This window comes from Heptranchias perlo, chromosome 22, assembly GCF_035084215.1.
Source record: "Heptranchias perlo isolate sHepPer1 chromosome 22, sHepPer1.hap1, whole genome shotgun sequence".
NCBI lineage: Eukaryota > Metazoa > Chordata > Chondrichthyes > Hexanchiformes > Hexanchidae > Heptranchias > Heptranchias perlo.
In genome coordinates, this window is record NC_090346.1 from 34,361,201 (window position 1) to 34,378,074 (window position 16,874).

Sequence of the window (16,874 nt, forward strand, 5' to 3'; positions counted from 1 at the left end):
AAAATTTTTACGCAGTAAGTTTTATGATCTGGAATGCACTGTCTAAAAGGGTGGTGGAAGCAGATTCAATAATAACTTTCAAAAGAGAATTGGATAAATACTTGAAGGGGAAAAATTTGCAGGGCTATGAGGAAAGAGCAGAGGAATGGGGTAGCTCTTTCAAAGAGCCGGCACAGGCAAGATTGGTGAGATGGACTCCTTCTGTGCTGTGTCATTCTATGATTCTATGAGTTTCTGGTGTGGACCCTTCACCAGAACTGGAGGATAGTACAGATGAATAGTACTTTTAAAAAAGAGAACAAAGGGAAGCACGAGGAAAGAAATAGAATGACCTATAAAGTGCTTAAGGGGAAAACAGGAGATGGTTAAGCGTACGTGTGTGTGCGTGTGCGTGTGCATTTTCCACCCCTGTTCCCTCAAGTGATTTAAACTGATCTTGTTTAATTCAGTCAAAGAGGAAAGCAGTACAATTCTGTTGTAATACAATCAAGAACAGAATGGAAGAGAATAGCCAAGGATGCCCAACTACCATTAGCTACCATTACCACACTGGTGCTAAGGGTGGGTAGGAAATATTCTACAATCATGATAATCAGAAAGATAGAATTTACTGGATTACAGGGAGTATCTGTGCAGAAAGCCATTATAAAAATAACAGCATTTACACTGTGGAGCGCATTGAAGAGCAGATACAAGTATTAATAATTAAGACCATTCAATCTGTCAAGTTTCTCTTACCAATGTTATTGCATGAGAGAGAGAGCATCGGAGCATGTAACCTGTCTGTTTGAACTCTATGCCAGTTAAATCTTGATCCACAACCTCTAGCTCAAATGATCGGTTTTTCCAGCACCACTCTTCATGGACAATATTTGCTGCAAAAACACCACAGCATTGGCAATCATATTCTCTTGATTGAATTAGATGCTTATTAACACCCATAAAGAAATCAACTGTGCAACCAAGCACAAAATTCTTACCTTTGTATTTGCCAGGCAAGATGTCATTAAAAGTGAATAGCACAGAGTCAACACTTCCCGAGAGCTGCACGCTTTGTTTGTCACCATGACGACTTAAAGGTTGAAGGGTCACAATGAGATCACCACAAGAATCTTGACGAAAAACAGCAAGAGCCAAGCTCATTAAAAAAAATTACAAAAAGTGTAAAGAAACTATTTTTTGTTCACATTTAATGTTGAATATCCAGTTAACCCATTAGATAAGTACAAAACACAGGCACAAAGATCCAACAGTCATCAACATCTCTGCAACAGAACCTGGAGTATAACTGAACTATCATTCACCAGACCTAGATCCCAAGGACATCTGTAAGACTCTATATAAGATCATTTTCCATTACTCTATCATGCACACGGAACCATACTTTCTGTACACTATGCCAATACTGTATAAATGTGCGACTGCATGCTGTAACTGAGAACAAATGCATTTTTTTTTTAAAGTACAAAACCATGAATCATTTATTTCCTCACAGAAACCCCTTAAGGAAAAACAAGTGAAATAGAACTGCATTTTTTTTTTAAATATGCAAATGTAGGAATTCCCATTGCTTGTTGGGCCAATGTTCAGTTTCACATTACCAGGCTGCCCTCTATTAGAATCTTACTACCATGTAGCAAAATTGCAAATATTTCTATTCCTGAAAGGGTTAAATAGTCTCTATGAAACACCTGTATGTTATTGAGAGATAGTAAGGCACAACATTAGAGAGGAACAGTTGTGATTTGGGCCAGTGTTTCTTGGCAAATTTTTGATGTTTCTAAATCATTCCCATGTAGCTAGCAGCACAGCTTTACACCATGTCTAGAAATTCATTACTTCGCATGAATGCAAATCATTGCATTTTCCCCACCAGAGAGCATCAAGTCACACATCTTGGTCACTCTTTCCATCAGCACTTCATCACAGCCTCATAAATAGAATAGGATCTGACTGAACAGGGACAAAAGAAGTTTGGTGAAGAGTTTTTTTTTTCTGTGTACTTTCAAATTCAAAATTTGGGAATTCAATTTTATCTATTCTTCAACAGACCATGAAATAAGAAAAGCAAAGATTAACGCACACAAAGCTGGCCAAAAGCTGCCACTTAGTGACTAGACCTTATAAAGATGCGTTTACTATGGTAGCACTGTTTGGCCAAAGGTGTTAAATCTATACAGAATTCCCACTGTCCCTCCAATTCAGATTTGTTTTTTCAGCTAATAAAGATAATGTCAACCAATTTTATAAGAGGACCCTCCATAGAAAGTTATTCCAGGTCAATCTCAGTAAATAATCACACCCAGCATCCAATTCACACCAAGGTAAATGAACCAAAAAAGTGTGACTGAATCGTTCTCTGAGAGGGCAGCATCTATGTTTAAGATAAAATTTAATTTTATCAGCAATGAATAAAACAAAAACAACAATCAGCAGTCTCAAATAATCCACATCATTTTTGAGCTTCATAGAGATTTAAAAACAAGTATGGGAAGACTCTCATTACCATTTGCATTTTAATTATAGAACAACAGTGATTCATGATTTTGAGAGTCTTAGATACTAATAATAAAGTTGATCACCATTTCAAACTTTTCATTGCTTGTAATATAAACTTCGGGTAATTACATTGGTAAAGGTCTGTGAGAAGGGAAGGAACATGAAAAACTGGACTCTTTACCTCATTGGAAGGAACAATGAAAGGTCATAGGTCTGAATATAAGGGGGAGAGTGGTTTTAATTACTTGTGTGGAAGCTCTCCTAATCAAAAAAAATTAATCGTACAGGATTTATTCAATAAACACATTCACCAAACACCCACTTACCCAAACAGAGCACTTTCCCAGACACAGATGCCATAAACTGGGTGAAGGATAGATCCATAATGGGTGCATTTATTACTGTGACAGTTTGAATCTTTGGCTTCAGTGCAAGTCCTGCTTTTGCTTCAGTTTCACTGACCATGACCTAAAAATCAATTAAAAATAACGCAAATCCACTATGTTTAACAGTGTGCATGTGCAATTCTTCACTTGTCAATAACACTATTTCTATAATCTTTAAATGTTCGGGTTTTTAAAATTCTTCAGTTGCTTGTGACTTGCAACATACAGAAGTTAAAGTGCAATATCTAATTCAGGAATGGGGAAAAAAGGACACAAAGAGCTAAAAAATAAAATGTAATTTCTATTTATTCAATCAAATTTGTTAGTTATTTTATCAAAAATCTCAGCTCCTCTGATGGCCTGATGTGTAAAGGCACTGCCCAATGTCTACCGCATGGAAGACCCAGTTTCAATTCACAATATGTGCTGAGTTAGTTAATTTCAGCTGAATGGTTATCAGGATGCTACAATTAGCCACAGTGTCCCTGAACGAGAGAAGGTAAAATCAGTGAGGGTTCCTGTTCGTGACTGCCATCTAATCACCCCTGCTGGAAAGCGTATGTGTGTGAACAGCGGGGGAGGAGAGGATAGAGCTCCATTGTGATGCCTCCCCAGTCAAATAGCTTGCCAGCATTCAATGCCTAAGCTCAAACTTGAAGAATGGCTTCATCATGGTACTGGAAGGCTTTCAACACTGTGGAGCATTATCCTACCGTGCCACAAGTTTACCACGCGTGTATGGATGAACGCGTTAATAAAGGAGACAAAATTATAGGCTATTGCAGTTTGCATGTAGGTCATCGTTAGGTCATTATATTTAACAATGTAGCAGACAGCTTTAAATTCAAACATTATAATTCTTGCCTTTAACGTCTGCAGTGAATTTTCTTATATTCTAGTCAACATATTCTTCTTTAAAAGATTGGACTGATTGATGGTTAAAGACTCTAAATAAGACTAGAATTGCAAAGGAAATGAAGATCTGAATTTATGACGATAAATAGGGTTCCTAAGTTTAGAAAGCAAAAAAAACCCCATAACGAGCTGACTCTTCTCTCTCAAATAAATAACTTCAGTTAAACACAGAACATATAAATATGAACAGTATTTTACCAAATATTGTATTAACTTTACCTGAATGCTATAGGCTCCTGCTCTGGCTTGGAAACAGAATAATCCGTGAGAATCCGTCTCTGTTATAATTGGCGAAGCCTTATCCTTACTTTGGACAACCATGGCTAATTTATACTTAACGATCTGTTTTAATCCTTCAGGGAAACGTTTGACTGTTACATGCCCACAGACGCTAAAGCTGTGGAGCAATACAGAAATACAATGTTTGATAAAACTAGGGTATTGAAAGATACAGCAGGAAAAGGAAAGCCAGTTGTATACTAATGCATATAATATTTGTCTTCTACTTGCTGCTACAGCCTCCTACCTTGTGGCCAGGATATCAGCCAGTTGAGGTGTGTTAGGGGCAATCTTCACAGTAACCGATTCAAAGAAAATGTGCTCTTTCTGTGTATTAATAGTATATGTGCCTGCTGTCATGTTTTCAAGTCTGAATGAGCCGTCAGCCTTTGTGGTTACTATACAAAAATGAAAGAAGAAGAAAAAAGAAAAACATGAAAGGAATGCAGGGGCTGGAACCAATAGAGTCTTCGTAAGTTGGTTAGCATAGTGCATGTAGGTTTCTTTCAAAATGTCACTCTGCCAGCTTTATTTCACTATTTATCACATCATGAATCCCACTCTGGCTTAAATTCACTCTGGTATAGGACATGCTGTTAATAAAAAAACCCTAACAATGTAAACAGACAGTGGCACAAACCAAACCTGGTATCATATTGGGCTTCGCCAGTGCAGTTGTAACTTGGGGTAGTTTCATTAGGACTAGGTGCAATCTGAAGTCCAGCTCACACTGATCAGATTCAAACATAGATTACTCTATGCAACTTAACTTTCCTGCATACAAAAACACTATGTAATACCATATATTTGACACCAATCTCTGTCTCTTCCTTGACTATTTAACTACTAACAGACTGAGAACTACTAACAGACTGAGAACTACTTAGAAATAGATTGACAACTACCTGAAGTATTTAATACTTACAGTACGATCCTGCATCTGGTCAACAAGCAGCATTCAGACAATTCATATGACATCATTTCATGCATAAATATGATTTTCATTTTTGGTCAGATGGATAATTCACAAGCACATTCACACATTCCATTAATACCTCAAGAGGTAGAGGGAAATACCAGTAAAGTTTATATGATGATTATACCATATCCTAAAGGGAACATCATTTTAAGTTTTAGAGATAAAAAATTCTCCCACATATTTAGACTTTGCCAGTGTAACAGCAATATTTTATATATTCTCTACATCTTGTACAAACACCTTATTTTATATATTTTCTACATCTTGTACAAACACCTTAAATGAATACATTTCAACCAAAAAAAAGCACATAAACAGAACCAAAAAGTTGGATAATAATCTCTTGTTGCATTTAAATGTAAAAACAGAATTGCTGAAGTTCAGCAGACCATCATACCCAAGGAGGGACGCAACTGTGTACGTGTGTGAATAAAGATAACAAAAAGAATTTTATTTTACTGAAATTGTAACAAGAATTGGGTGGCACAATGGATTAAGAATATCATCTAAAGACCAGAGTTTGAGTTCTACCTAGTTTATAGAATGAAAGTCTCAAAAACTGTAAGAGTATTAATAGGTTTGGGGACTCTCAACCCTTAGTTTGTTGTTACATGTCTATAGTTTTTGACCCCACAATTCAGTACTAGTCAGCATTCTCACTCAGAGAGGACACACAGAATGATAAATAGAAATAGTCACACTGTTGCAAAGGCAGGGGTTTTCTAATGTTGGGGTTAGGGCGCATTATTTATGTAGCACAGAAAGATCTCAACTCTGCATCTAACCCATGTTATAACTCTACTGGCAGTGCTTGGTACTGGGTACAAAAAACTAGAAAAAAAAAGCACAAATTGACCTCCAAAACATTAAGAGCAAATCCAACAACCCTTGTTACATCTGCAGCTGGATAGAGATAACTGTTTTCCTTGATCTGACACGTAAGGGACTTGTGTAATTTTGATCTTGTACTTTTGCAATATGCTCCTTATTATCTCTGCACTAATTTAAATTAAGAATTATATTGCTTGCACACATCAGTATCAGTTATCAAAAATGTTCTGTTGTGCGCGCAGACTGTATCCCAGCAGTACTGCAAGTGAAGGCGTCAAGTGTCAAAACAGGTAAGCAGCAAAATTATGACTGTTATTTTCATTCAATTCGCTCCTGTTATTTAACCAAACTTTACTGCACATGTCAGCAGACAAGGGATCACAGGGAATCATTGGTGTGCATCAGTATCCACTGAATGCAATACTACTGAATTACACGCAAATTAGAATTGCAATTTTCTAAGAAGCTAGCAATTTACAAAAGACTACTCTCCACCAGCCCAAAACTGTAGTTATACTGCACTGATCAATGCAATGCCAACAGTATTTTAACAGCAACACAAACAGGGAAACACAATTATACTGTTTGTATTACTGTGGAGTAGGAAAGATAGAACTTTGTGCATGTGTGATCAAACGCTTCCATGTCTAGTGACAATTTTAGTAATTGTCCATTAGCTCTTCTCGTTCAGCTGTTTTCTTATAAATTGAGTGCCCACAGTGGATTGTTAAGAATTTTTTTTAATTCGAAAAGTAAACTTTGCACCATCTGCAGTTATAATGCAGCCAGTGCAAAATCCCTTGGAGGTAATCTCAATGCGCTGATGTTTTTTTCATTCGTTCATGGGATGTGGGCATCGCTGGCGAGGCCGCCATTTATTGCCCATCCCTAATTGCCTTTGAGAAGGTGGTGGTGAGCCGCCTTCTTGAACCGCTGCAGTCCATGTGGTGAAGGTTCTCCCACAGTGCTGTTAGGAAAGTAGTTCCAGGATTTTGACCCAGCGACGATGAAGGAATGGCGATATATTTCCAAGTCGGGATGGTGTGTGACTTGGAAGGGATTGCGCAGGTGGTGTTGTTCCCATGTACCTGCTGCTCTTGTCCTTCCAAGTGGTAGAGGTCGTGGGTTTGGGAGGTGCTGTCGAAGAAGCCTTGGCGAGTTGCTTCAGTGCATCCTGTGGATGGTACACACTGCAGCCACGGTGCACCACTGGTGAAGGGAGTGAATGTTTAGGGTGGTGGATGGGGTGCCAATCAAGCGGGCTGCTTTGTCCTGGATGGTGTCGAGCTTCTTGAGTGTTGTTGGAGCTGCACTCATCCAGGCAAGTGGAGAGTATTCCATCATACTCCTGACTTGTGCCTTGTAGATGGTGGAAAGGCTTTGGGGAGTCAGGAGGTGAGTCACTCGCCGCAGAATACCCAGCCTCTGACCTGCTCTTGTAGCCACAGTATTTATATGGCTGGTCCAGTTAAGTTTCTGGTCAATGGTGACCCCAGGATGTTGATGGTGGGGGATTCGGCGATGGTAATGCCGTTGAATGTCAAGGGGAGGTGGTTAGACTCTCTCTTGTTGGAGATGGTCATTGCCTGGCACTTATCTGGCACAAATGTTACTTGCCACTTATCAGCCCAAGCCTGGATGTTGTCCAGGTCTTGCTGCATGCGGGCTCGGACTGCTTCATTATTTGAGGGGTTGCGAATGGAACTGAACACTGTGCAATCATCAGCGAACATCCCCATTTCTGACCTTGTGGTGGAGGGAAGGTCATTGATGAAGCAGCTGAAGATGGTTGGGCCTACGACACTGCCCTGAGGAACTCCTGCAGCAATGCCCTGGGGCTGAGATGATTGGCCTCCAACAACCACTACCATCTTCCTTCGTGCTAGGTATGACTGCAGCCACTGGAGAGTTTTCCCCCTGATTCCCATTGACTTCAATTTTTGGTGCCACACTCGGTCAAATGCTGCCTTGATGTCAAGGACAGTCACTCTCACCTCACCTCTGGAAGTCAGCTCTTTTGTCCATGTTTGGACCAAGGCTGTAATGAGGTCTGGAGCCGAGTGGTCTTGGCGGAACCCAAACGGAGCATCGGTGAGCAGGTTATTGGTGAGTAAGTGCCGCTTGATAGCACTGTCGACGACACCTTCCATCACTTTGTTGATGATCGAGAGTAGACTGATGGGGCGGTAATTGGCCGGATTGGATTTGTCCTGCTTTTTGTGGACAGGATATACCTGGACAATTTTCCACATTGTCGGGTAGATGCCAGTGTTGTAGCTGTACTGGAACAGCTTGGCTAGAGGTGCAGCTAGTTCTGGAGCACAAGTCTTCAGCACTACAGCCGGGATGTTGTCGGGGCCCATAGCCTTTGCTGTATCCAGTGCACTCAGCCGTTTCTTGATATCACGTGGCGTGAATCGAATTGGCTGAAGACTGGCTTCTGTGATGGTGGGGATATCGGGAGGAGGCAGAGATGGATCATCCACTCGGCACTTCTGGCTGAAGATGGTTGCAAACGCTTCAGCCTTGTCTTTTGCACTCATGTGCTGGACTCTGCCATTATTGAGGATGGAGATGTTTGCAGAGCCTCCCCCTCCTGTTAGTTGTTTAACAGTCCACCATCATTCACGACTGGATGTGGCAGGACTGCAGAGCTTTGATCTGATCCGTTGGTTGTGGAATCGCTTAGCTCTGTCTATAGCATGTTGCTTCCGCTGTTTAGCATGCATGTAGTCCTGAGTTGTAGCTTCACCAGGTTGGCACCTCATTTTTTGGTACCCCTGGTGCTGCTCCTGGCATGCTCTTCTACACTCCTCATTGAACCAGGGTTGATCCCCTGGCTTGTTGGTAATGGTAGAGTGAGCAATATGCCGGGCCATGAGGTTACAGATTCTGCTGGAATACAATTCTGCTGCTGCTGATGGCCGACAGCACCTCATGGATGCCCAGTTTTGAGCTGCTAGATCTGTTCTGAATCTATCCCATTTAGCACGATGGTAGTGCCACACAACACATTAGATGGTGTCCTCAGTGCGAAGACGGGACTTCGTCTCCACGAGGACTGTGCGGTGGTCACTCCTACCAATACTGTCATGGACAGATGCATTTGCGACAGGTAGATTGGTGAGGACAAGGTCAAGTAAGTTTTTCCCTCGTGTTGGTTCGCTCACCACCTGTCGCAGGCCCAGTCTGGCAGCTCGGTCAGTAGTGGTGCTAAGGAGCCACTCTTGGTGATGGACATTGAAGTCCCCCACCCAGAGTATATTCTGTGCCCTTGCTACCCTCAGTGCTTCCTCCAAGTGGTGTTCTACATGGAGGAGGACTGATTAATCGGCTGAGGGAGGACGGTAGGTGGTAATCAGCAGGAGGTTTCCTTGCCCATGTTTGACCTGATGCCATGAGATTTCATGATGTCCAGAGTCAATGTTGAGGACTCCCAGGGCCACTCCCTCCTGACTGTATATCACTGTACCGCCACCTCTGGTCAGTCTGTCCTGCCGGTGAGTCAGGACATACCCAGGGATGGTGATGGAAGAGTCTAGGACGTTGGATGAAAGGTATGATTCTGTGAGTATGGCTACCTCAGGCTGTTGCTTGACTAGTCTGTGGGACAGCTCTCCCAGTTTTGGCACAAGTCCCCAGATGTTAGTGAGGAGGAATTTGCAGGGTTGACTGGGCTTAGTTTGCCTTTGTCGTATCCAGTGCCTAGTGGTCCGATGCCGGGCGGTCCGTCCGGTTTTATTCTTATTATGCCTTTTTTTAGCGAGATTTTACAACTGAGTGGCTTGCTAGGCCATTTCAGAATTAAGTTTAGAATCAACCACATTGCTGTGGGTCTGGAGTCACATATAGGCCATGTGTTCATGTGGCTGCAGCTTTATACTGCCCTTTTGACATTGGTGCATCGGAAACATATGGCACCAATGCCAAACACAGCATTAATGCCAAGCACAGCATTATTCACACAAATGAAATTTAGAACATTAAAAAATTATGCTTAAATTGTATTTGCACAAAATCTTACTGAAATTAATAAGCAGGAAAGGGAAATGTTGCTATGATCAATGAGCTTCAGTAATGCATGCTGTGCCCTGGCCTTTGTTTTTCCATTGACTTTGAGGATCAACAGGTCAGGGATTGGGAAATTCAGAGGGGCAGAAAATATTCTTCTACTTGTATGTGTAATACTTCCAACAGCAGTTCATTTGTACATCACAATGTGCCCCTCTTGTTATAAAACAGCACTGTCAGCACAAAAAATACAACACTTCACCGTCTTTTACATACCTTTGATCTGGTTGCTTAGGGTAACAGTAGCATCATGAACTCCTTGTCCATCAGGCCCATCCAAAACTCGGCCAGTGACAGAGAATCCCATCACTCGAAAGACAGGCTGCAAAAAAAACTTTGTTATGGAAAAGTATACAAACAAAACCCATGTTTTCATGATGCAAAGTTCAAAAGACAAACTGTGATTCATAAATTAACCTTTGAAGTACATGGTAATAAAGAAAAATTATTTATTTAGCCCATTAAAGTTTTTATATTAACATTTTCAAAAATCTTACCATTGTTAACAAAATAAATATATTTATTTTTATATATTTTTTCAGAAGGTCACTAGCATGGTGGATAGGGGAGCGTCTATGGACGTTGTCTATATGGATTTCCAGAATGCATCTGATAAGGTTCTGCACAAGAGATTAGCAGCAAAATTGAGAGCCCACGATATTGGAATTAAGCTTGTGACATGGATTGGTAATTGGTTGGGAGGCAGGAGACAGAATAGGGATAAAGAGTTTGTTCTTTGATTGGCAGGATGTGACAAGTGGTGTTCTCCAGGGATCTGTCCTGGGGCCTCAAATTATCACCACATATATTAATGACTCGAATGAAGGAATGGAGAATTGTATATCCAAATTTGCAGATAACACTAATTAAGAGACACAGTAAGTTGTGTGGATGGGAACAGGAAGTTACAAAAGGATATAGACAGACTAAATGAGTGGGCAAAATTATGGCGGATGGAGTTCAATGTGGGGAAGTGTGAAATCATCCATTTTGAATCTGAAAAAGACAAATCGGAATATCTTCTAAATAACGAGAGACTAGGAACTGTGGAGGATCAAAGAGATTTTGGTGTCCATGTATACAAATCACTAAAAGTTAGTGCACGAGTACAAAAAGTAATGAAAAAGGTTAATGGAATATTGGCCTTTATTCTCAAGGGGGTTGGAATTCAAAAGTGAGCAAGTGATGCTTCAGTTGTAAACAGCCTTGGTCAGACCCTATCTGGAGTACTGTGTTCAGTTTAGGGCAGAGAACCTCAGTTATATTGGCCTTGGAACGCAAATTTAACAGAACTTAAAGGGTTACACTATGAGGACAGGTTGCACAAAGTTAGCTTGTATTCCCTAGACGATTGAGCGGTGATCTAATCAAGGTCTTTAAAATGGTTAAGGGATTCGATAGGTTAGATACAGAGAAACTATTTCCTCTGGAAGGGGGAATTCAGAATAAGAGGTCATAATCTTAAATGGCTAGATCATTTGGGAGTGAAATCAGGAAGCACTTTTTCACACAAAGCATAATAGAAATCTGGAATGCTCTATCCCAAAAGGCTGTAGATGTTGGGTCAATTGATATTTTCAAGACTGAGATCGATAGATTATGTTAGGTAAGGGTATCAAGGGATATAGAACAAAGGCAGGTAAATGGAGTTGAGGTACAGATCAGCCATGATCTAATTGAATGGCCGAACAGACTCGAGGGGCTGAATGGCCTACTCCTGTTCCTACTAGGACCACTTGGCTGCATGAGATATCTGTTAAGTTTTGAAATTATGCAAAAATACACAAAGTTAAGGAGCTACTTACGTTTATGCAAATACCCGGCACTTTCAAATACATACTCTCCATCAGCATTATATTTGCCTATTCTTTCTAAGCAGAGTTTTAATAGCCAGGGAAGTTTTCTTCATTTTTACAATTACTCCACCCCAATATACCATTCCAGGAGAGACAACGGGCAGGCAAGCCAATTTCTCAGATATCTCTGCCAAGAACCTACTGCTAGAAACATGCTTTGATATAAATCTTTCTTTCATTTAACATCCCTTTCCATGGAAGTGCTTTATTTTCACTTGCTGACTTTTCTAGACTACAGTGGTACTGTTAACTGACTGACATGGTTTATTGGGCTCTCAAGTACCAGCTCCTCTGCTTTGATGGATACAATGGGCCAGATTTTGCTGAAAAAATAACGGTATCTGAACGATGCACGCGGTCATTAATGCGCAAATCGGCCAAGCAACTTGTAGGGAGGAAGAGATACCCCTTAAAATGCGAATTGCCACAAGTTCTTGGCTGATGTGCGCTGCTCTGCCATTAGCTTCGCGAAAACGGCACCTCGCGCTTAACCTCCCCGTGATTTTCATGAAATTGCTGCATGTGCACATTTATTGCCCATTAAACTCACTGCAGAAAGTTAAGTCTAGTAATTATCAGCCTCAGTACATTTTAACAACATGCCAATTGTTAATGACTGTCAATTAACCTCTCTTGCCCAGAAAGTAAACAATTATAAGTGTGGAGTCTATTCCTTCAGGTTGCGAATTGTTCTAGATTTTAAAAATGTCAAATTTTTAATTTTTGCACTTCTTTTCTTACTTTTCCTTTCTGACTCTTTTTCTCTCTCTCTCTTAATCCAATCTTTCTTTCCCTCTCTTTACTTGACATTGAATTCACCCACTCTAATTCAGGCTCCTTCTCAGTCCTTCCTCTGTTTATTTCTCAATCCTTTAATCTCATTAGTTAAGGAGATACACGGTGTATCCCGTTGTTCACCAAGGTCCTTGGTGCCCTCACTGTGCCATTATCGACTCGCACGTCCAGCAACTTTGTGGGCAAAAAATTTTAAAACCCAAACATGCAATTGTAAGTCTAACTAATGGCGAATACTGAGACATGCCCTGCTTCAGCAAAATCTGGCCCAATATGTATACATTGACACTGGGACACTAACCATACAGTTAACATAAAGCAGCAAATTACTGGTCTTTACCCAGGGATTACTGTAAGTTGTACATTCTGAAGTGCAGACTTCCATTAACTGCATTGGTTTCTAGTTAACTACTCAATACAGCTGATCTGTGCACCTATGATGAGCCATATACGCGCACACTTTACCTCGATGGGTGTCTGGTAACAAACTACGACTACAGACTATTGAGTCTGCATAATGCCTATATCCATTTTATCAGTAATACAAAAAAGCTTAATTAATATGAAAATGGTAAGGAATAAAACATCATTCCATTGCGGCAACTAATTTTCAACATTGTATAGCCCCACATTAAGATCAGCAGGACATATCTGCACCTGTAGTGATCATGCAAAATATTAGTTATTGGTTACACAGCATCAAAGGAGCACAGCACAGCACCATCCACGGATTTATAAGTCTCTTAGCTATTCAAACAAACTGAATACATGATCATTTTACAGTACTATACCTCAATCCTTAAACTGTTATGTGCCACAGAAAAATCTAATCTTGATGGGGCAACATCAAATGTAATTCTTTCTCCTCTGTAGAATGGTACCTATAATTTAAATAGTACATTAAATGCAAAGAATCCAAAGAAACTCAATAGACTTCCAAATTTATCAAAAAAAACAATCTGTATATCAGAACAAATATTTGCAAACAATGAAAAGATTTGCCATCTTACCACCAAAATTTACAGGCTAACATTTAAAAGACTCTCTGGAACTTAGTTTGCTTTAAATCCTTAAGAAAATTTAAGCTGTCTCCACTTTATTAATTTGCAAGAATACTGTGAGGGATTCAGAAACAAATATGAAGTGATCTCATCTGATCACAAGAGATTTAGATTACTGCTGATGGTGACTTCTATGGCATTATTTATAACGGAGGCAGGAAAGGAGCGGGTGGGGGTGGGGGTGATGAAGAGATAATCGGACACGAAACCCGGAAGTATGTGGGTGGCTGGCTGTCGGGCAGGAATCAGGGAGGAGGGCACGGGGCCGTGGAGCACATCGCAGGCTGGGAGGTGATCAAGTCGCCAGAAGATCGGAGGTCGGAAGGGGTTGGAGCAATGGAGGGGTCTCGGCCATGGGGGGAGGGGGCGGCCGATCGTGGGGGTCCGATTGCAGCAGGTGAGCTTGTTGGGTCTGGATGAATTACTCCTGCTCATCCTGGCCCACAAGCAGTGCAATAAAAGTACTCACCTCATGGATCCAGCCCTTCCCACCTGCTTTCACCTGACATGAATCAGAAGCAATGGGAAACCCGAACAGGTAAGGTTAAATTTGTTTTGCATTTCTAATGCATAAAAAATTAAGTGCCTCAACTATCACAATGAGGTACATTGCCTCTTTAAGTATCGGCCCACCGGCTTTAAGTGGGGCCAGGACTTCCAGGTTTCTGTTGCACGCGCGCATCCTAACATGCCTGGGTTAAACGCGGAAGTGGGCGCATTGGAGCCAGGATGTGGTCCCGCTCCAAAAATCAACTATTTTTACTACCCACCCGCCTCCAGCCCACCCGTTCTTGGGAGTAGTCTCCAAAAAGCAGCAGCAAACGATTAGTCATTCTCCAAGGGTTAATATGCACTTGTTAGGTTTAAGCAGATTTAGATGAGTGTTTCATATTGTTTTCCACAAACGGATCACCAGTGGGGCCTTGCTCACAGTGCACTGCCTGTGATTTTCCTCCCATTAACAGAAAGTTTAGGCAAAGCAACCACCATTTTCCAAAAAGACTCTTGCTGCGTGAGACCCCTCACTGGCACAGGACCTCAGACTGATCCATCCTATAAATTAAAATTCTCGTGCATAGCAGCCACTTTCTGTGAGTGTAACACCTACTCCTATAACATTTCTGACACAATTCTCAGTCACTCAATTATAGTCAAATTATTTATTATAATTAGCTTCTAATTTCTTCTAATCAAACCCAATTTCTTCTACTTGCCTCTGCTTCACTGACTAACACATAACCTGGCGGTCCTCTTAATCCAGATTTTCACTATCTGAACAGCCTGGGAGTAGTCATTACATTATAGGTATTTGTCACATTTCTTCAATAGTTGCTACGTTGATTTTAACAGTTTTATTTTTCTGAATTTCTGTTACTGCTGTCCAACTAAAAAATAAACTATTAAATGGTGCACTCCGAGAAAAATAAATAAAATTTCCACCCAATCGCTCATGATCCCCCACTGGAGTTTACCCTACCATTGCTCCCAGGTATTTTTCATACTCCTTCAATACCTGCTATGTTACTTTTTAATACCTTCATAGCTTTCCAAATCTGTTATTGCTGCTCAAGTCAAAAATAAATTAACTCAGGTGCTCCAATAAAATCAAGTCAAATGTCCCCCTCACACCCTCACCTCTCCCCCCCCCCAAGTTCCCACTGGGATTTGGCCTCCCATCACTCTTATGTATTTTTCAGACTTCAATGCCTCGTATGCTTGTTATTCATCTTCAACAAGCTACCTCCCTTTTCTAATCTATTTTCTCTCATTGTTAATGGCATCCAGACCTCTGTCAAGCATCATTAAGTACATTTATTGCCTATAATAGCATACATTTTCAAATGATTTGCATCACCGTTGCAGCAACTGTTACCAATTGTGAAACCTATCAACAAACCCAATTCATATTTCTACACGCTTTCAAATAATTTTTTCTTTAATCTCATATATAGTTTTCCTTTAGTCTTTTCAATTTATTTATAGTAAAAATGCTGAGTAGCAGTAACTTTCCAATGGTATTACACCTGTATGTGATGCTGTGAGTATAATAACATTGTTACACAACAGGGCCACCTAAAGGAAAAACTAGAAACCCACCTTTGATACCATCAAGGGGGAATTTTTTTTTTAAATCAGCAAAATGATAGAAGTAGAAAATGAATAAGAAAGGTAGCAAAGGGACTAGGTGAGAAGCACTTGCAGCTGATTGGAGGCTGAACACAGCTGTACAAAAAAGAGTAGTCAGGGTCCATCAGCAATTGCCATTTTGAGGACCCCGGCCAAACTGTCAAGTGCTCCAAAGAATGCTGCTGATATTGTAAAAAATGCCAGAACATCACTCCACTCATGACCTGAAGAAAGCAGGGAGCCAAAAATTAATGCCCCACACATGCTCAGACAAGTAGCAAAAGGTTCCTCCCCACCAATAAGGTAAAAATCAATCGCTAACACCAACTCACCCCCAAAAAACAGACATCTACCCCACCCCCTGCTTAGGCAGAATTCGTGCAGCGACACCCCCACCCACCCAAGTGAGGCAGAAATCACCCCTACCCACTTTGTTGGACTCCCCACCCCGAGCTGATAATCCAACCCTGGCATCCCCACTGAAGCAAATTTAGCTTCTCCTCTCCATCCCTCTTCCCCTCTTCTCCTTTTCTTTCCTGTCCCTCCCACTCTCCTCTCCTCTCCTCTCCCCTCCCCTTCCCCACCTTGGTACAATTATCTCCCTGCCCTCTAACCCTGCTTGACCTGAAAAGTGCCCTAAGTCTTGATTCCCCCTGTGCAACGTCATGGGAGATCTACCTCTAATTAAAAATATATAAAGCTTGTATGCGGCCGAGAAGGGGCAAGAGATTTGGACCAATGGTCGGGCACAGATAACATAAGACTGCAGATTAAAATGTTAAATAAATAACTTACCTGGACAAAGAAAACCAATATAGCCCTCAGAATGGGGTTTCAGAAGGATGAGACAGGTCTGCAGAGACTCCTGGTGACCAGAGCCTACAACTGCAGGCAGGCTCAAGCAAGATTTTTTTTTACTTAAGTGTCAATGTAAAATAGCATCTATACAATGGGAACCTATCACATAATGTTAGTTCAAAAGCAATGCGCAAGCAGAACACTTAATTACATTGGATCCCTGTCACAGCACCACCTACAAGCATAAAAGGTACTGCAGATAAATACTGATACTTTT

The 16,874-nt window shown here is 41.0% G+C and overlaps 1 protein-coding gene across 1 annotated transcript in view; it reads right to left on the reverse strand.

The window, feature by feature from the left end:
* nomo (nodal modulator) overlaps window positions 1-16,874 on the reverse strand; it is a 67,474-nt gene that overhangs the window by 37,019 nt on the left and 13,581 nt on the right. Inside the window, exons 9-15 of the mRNA XM_068003221.1 lie at window positions 13,403-13,492; window positions 10,177-10,282; window positions 4,327-4,477; window positions 4,020-4,197; window positions 2,826-2,967; window positions 981-1,112; window positions 739-875 (exon numbers count right to left, since the gene is read on the reverse strand). Coding sequence (XP_067859322.1) covers window positions 739-875; window positions 981-1,112; window positions 2,826-2,967; window positions 4,020-4,197; window positions 4,327-4,477; window positions 10,177-10,282; window positions 13,403-13,492 — 936 coding nt within the window. The remainder of the gene's footprint in view (window positions 1-738; window positions 876-980; window positions 1,113-2,825; window positions 2,968-4,019; window positions 4,198-4,326; window positions 4,478-10,176; window positions 10,283-13,402; window positions 13,493-16,874) is intronic.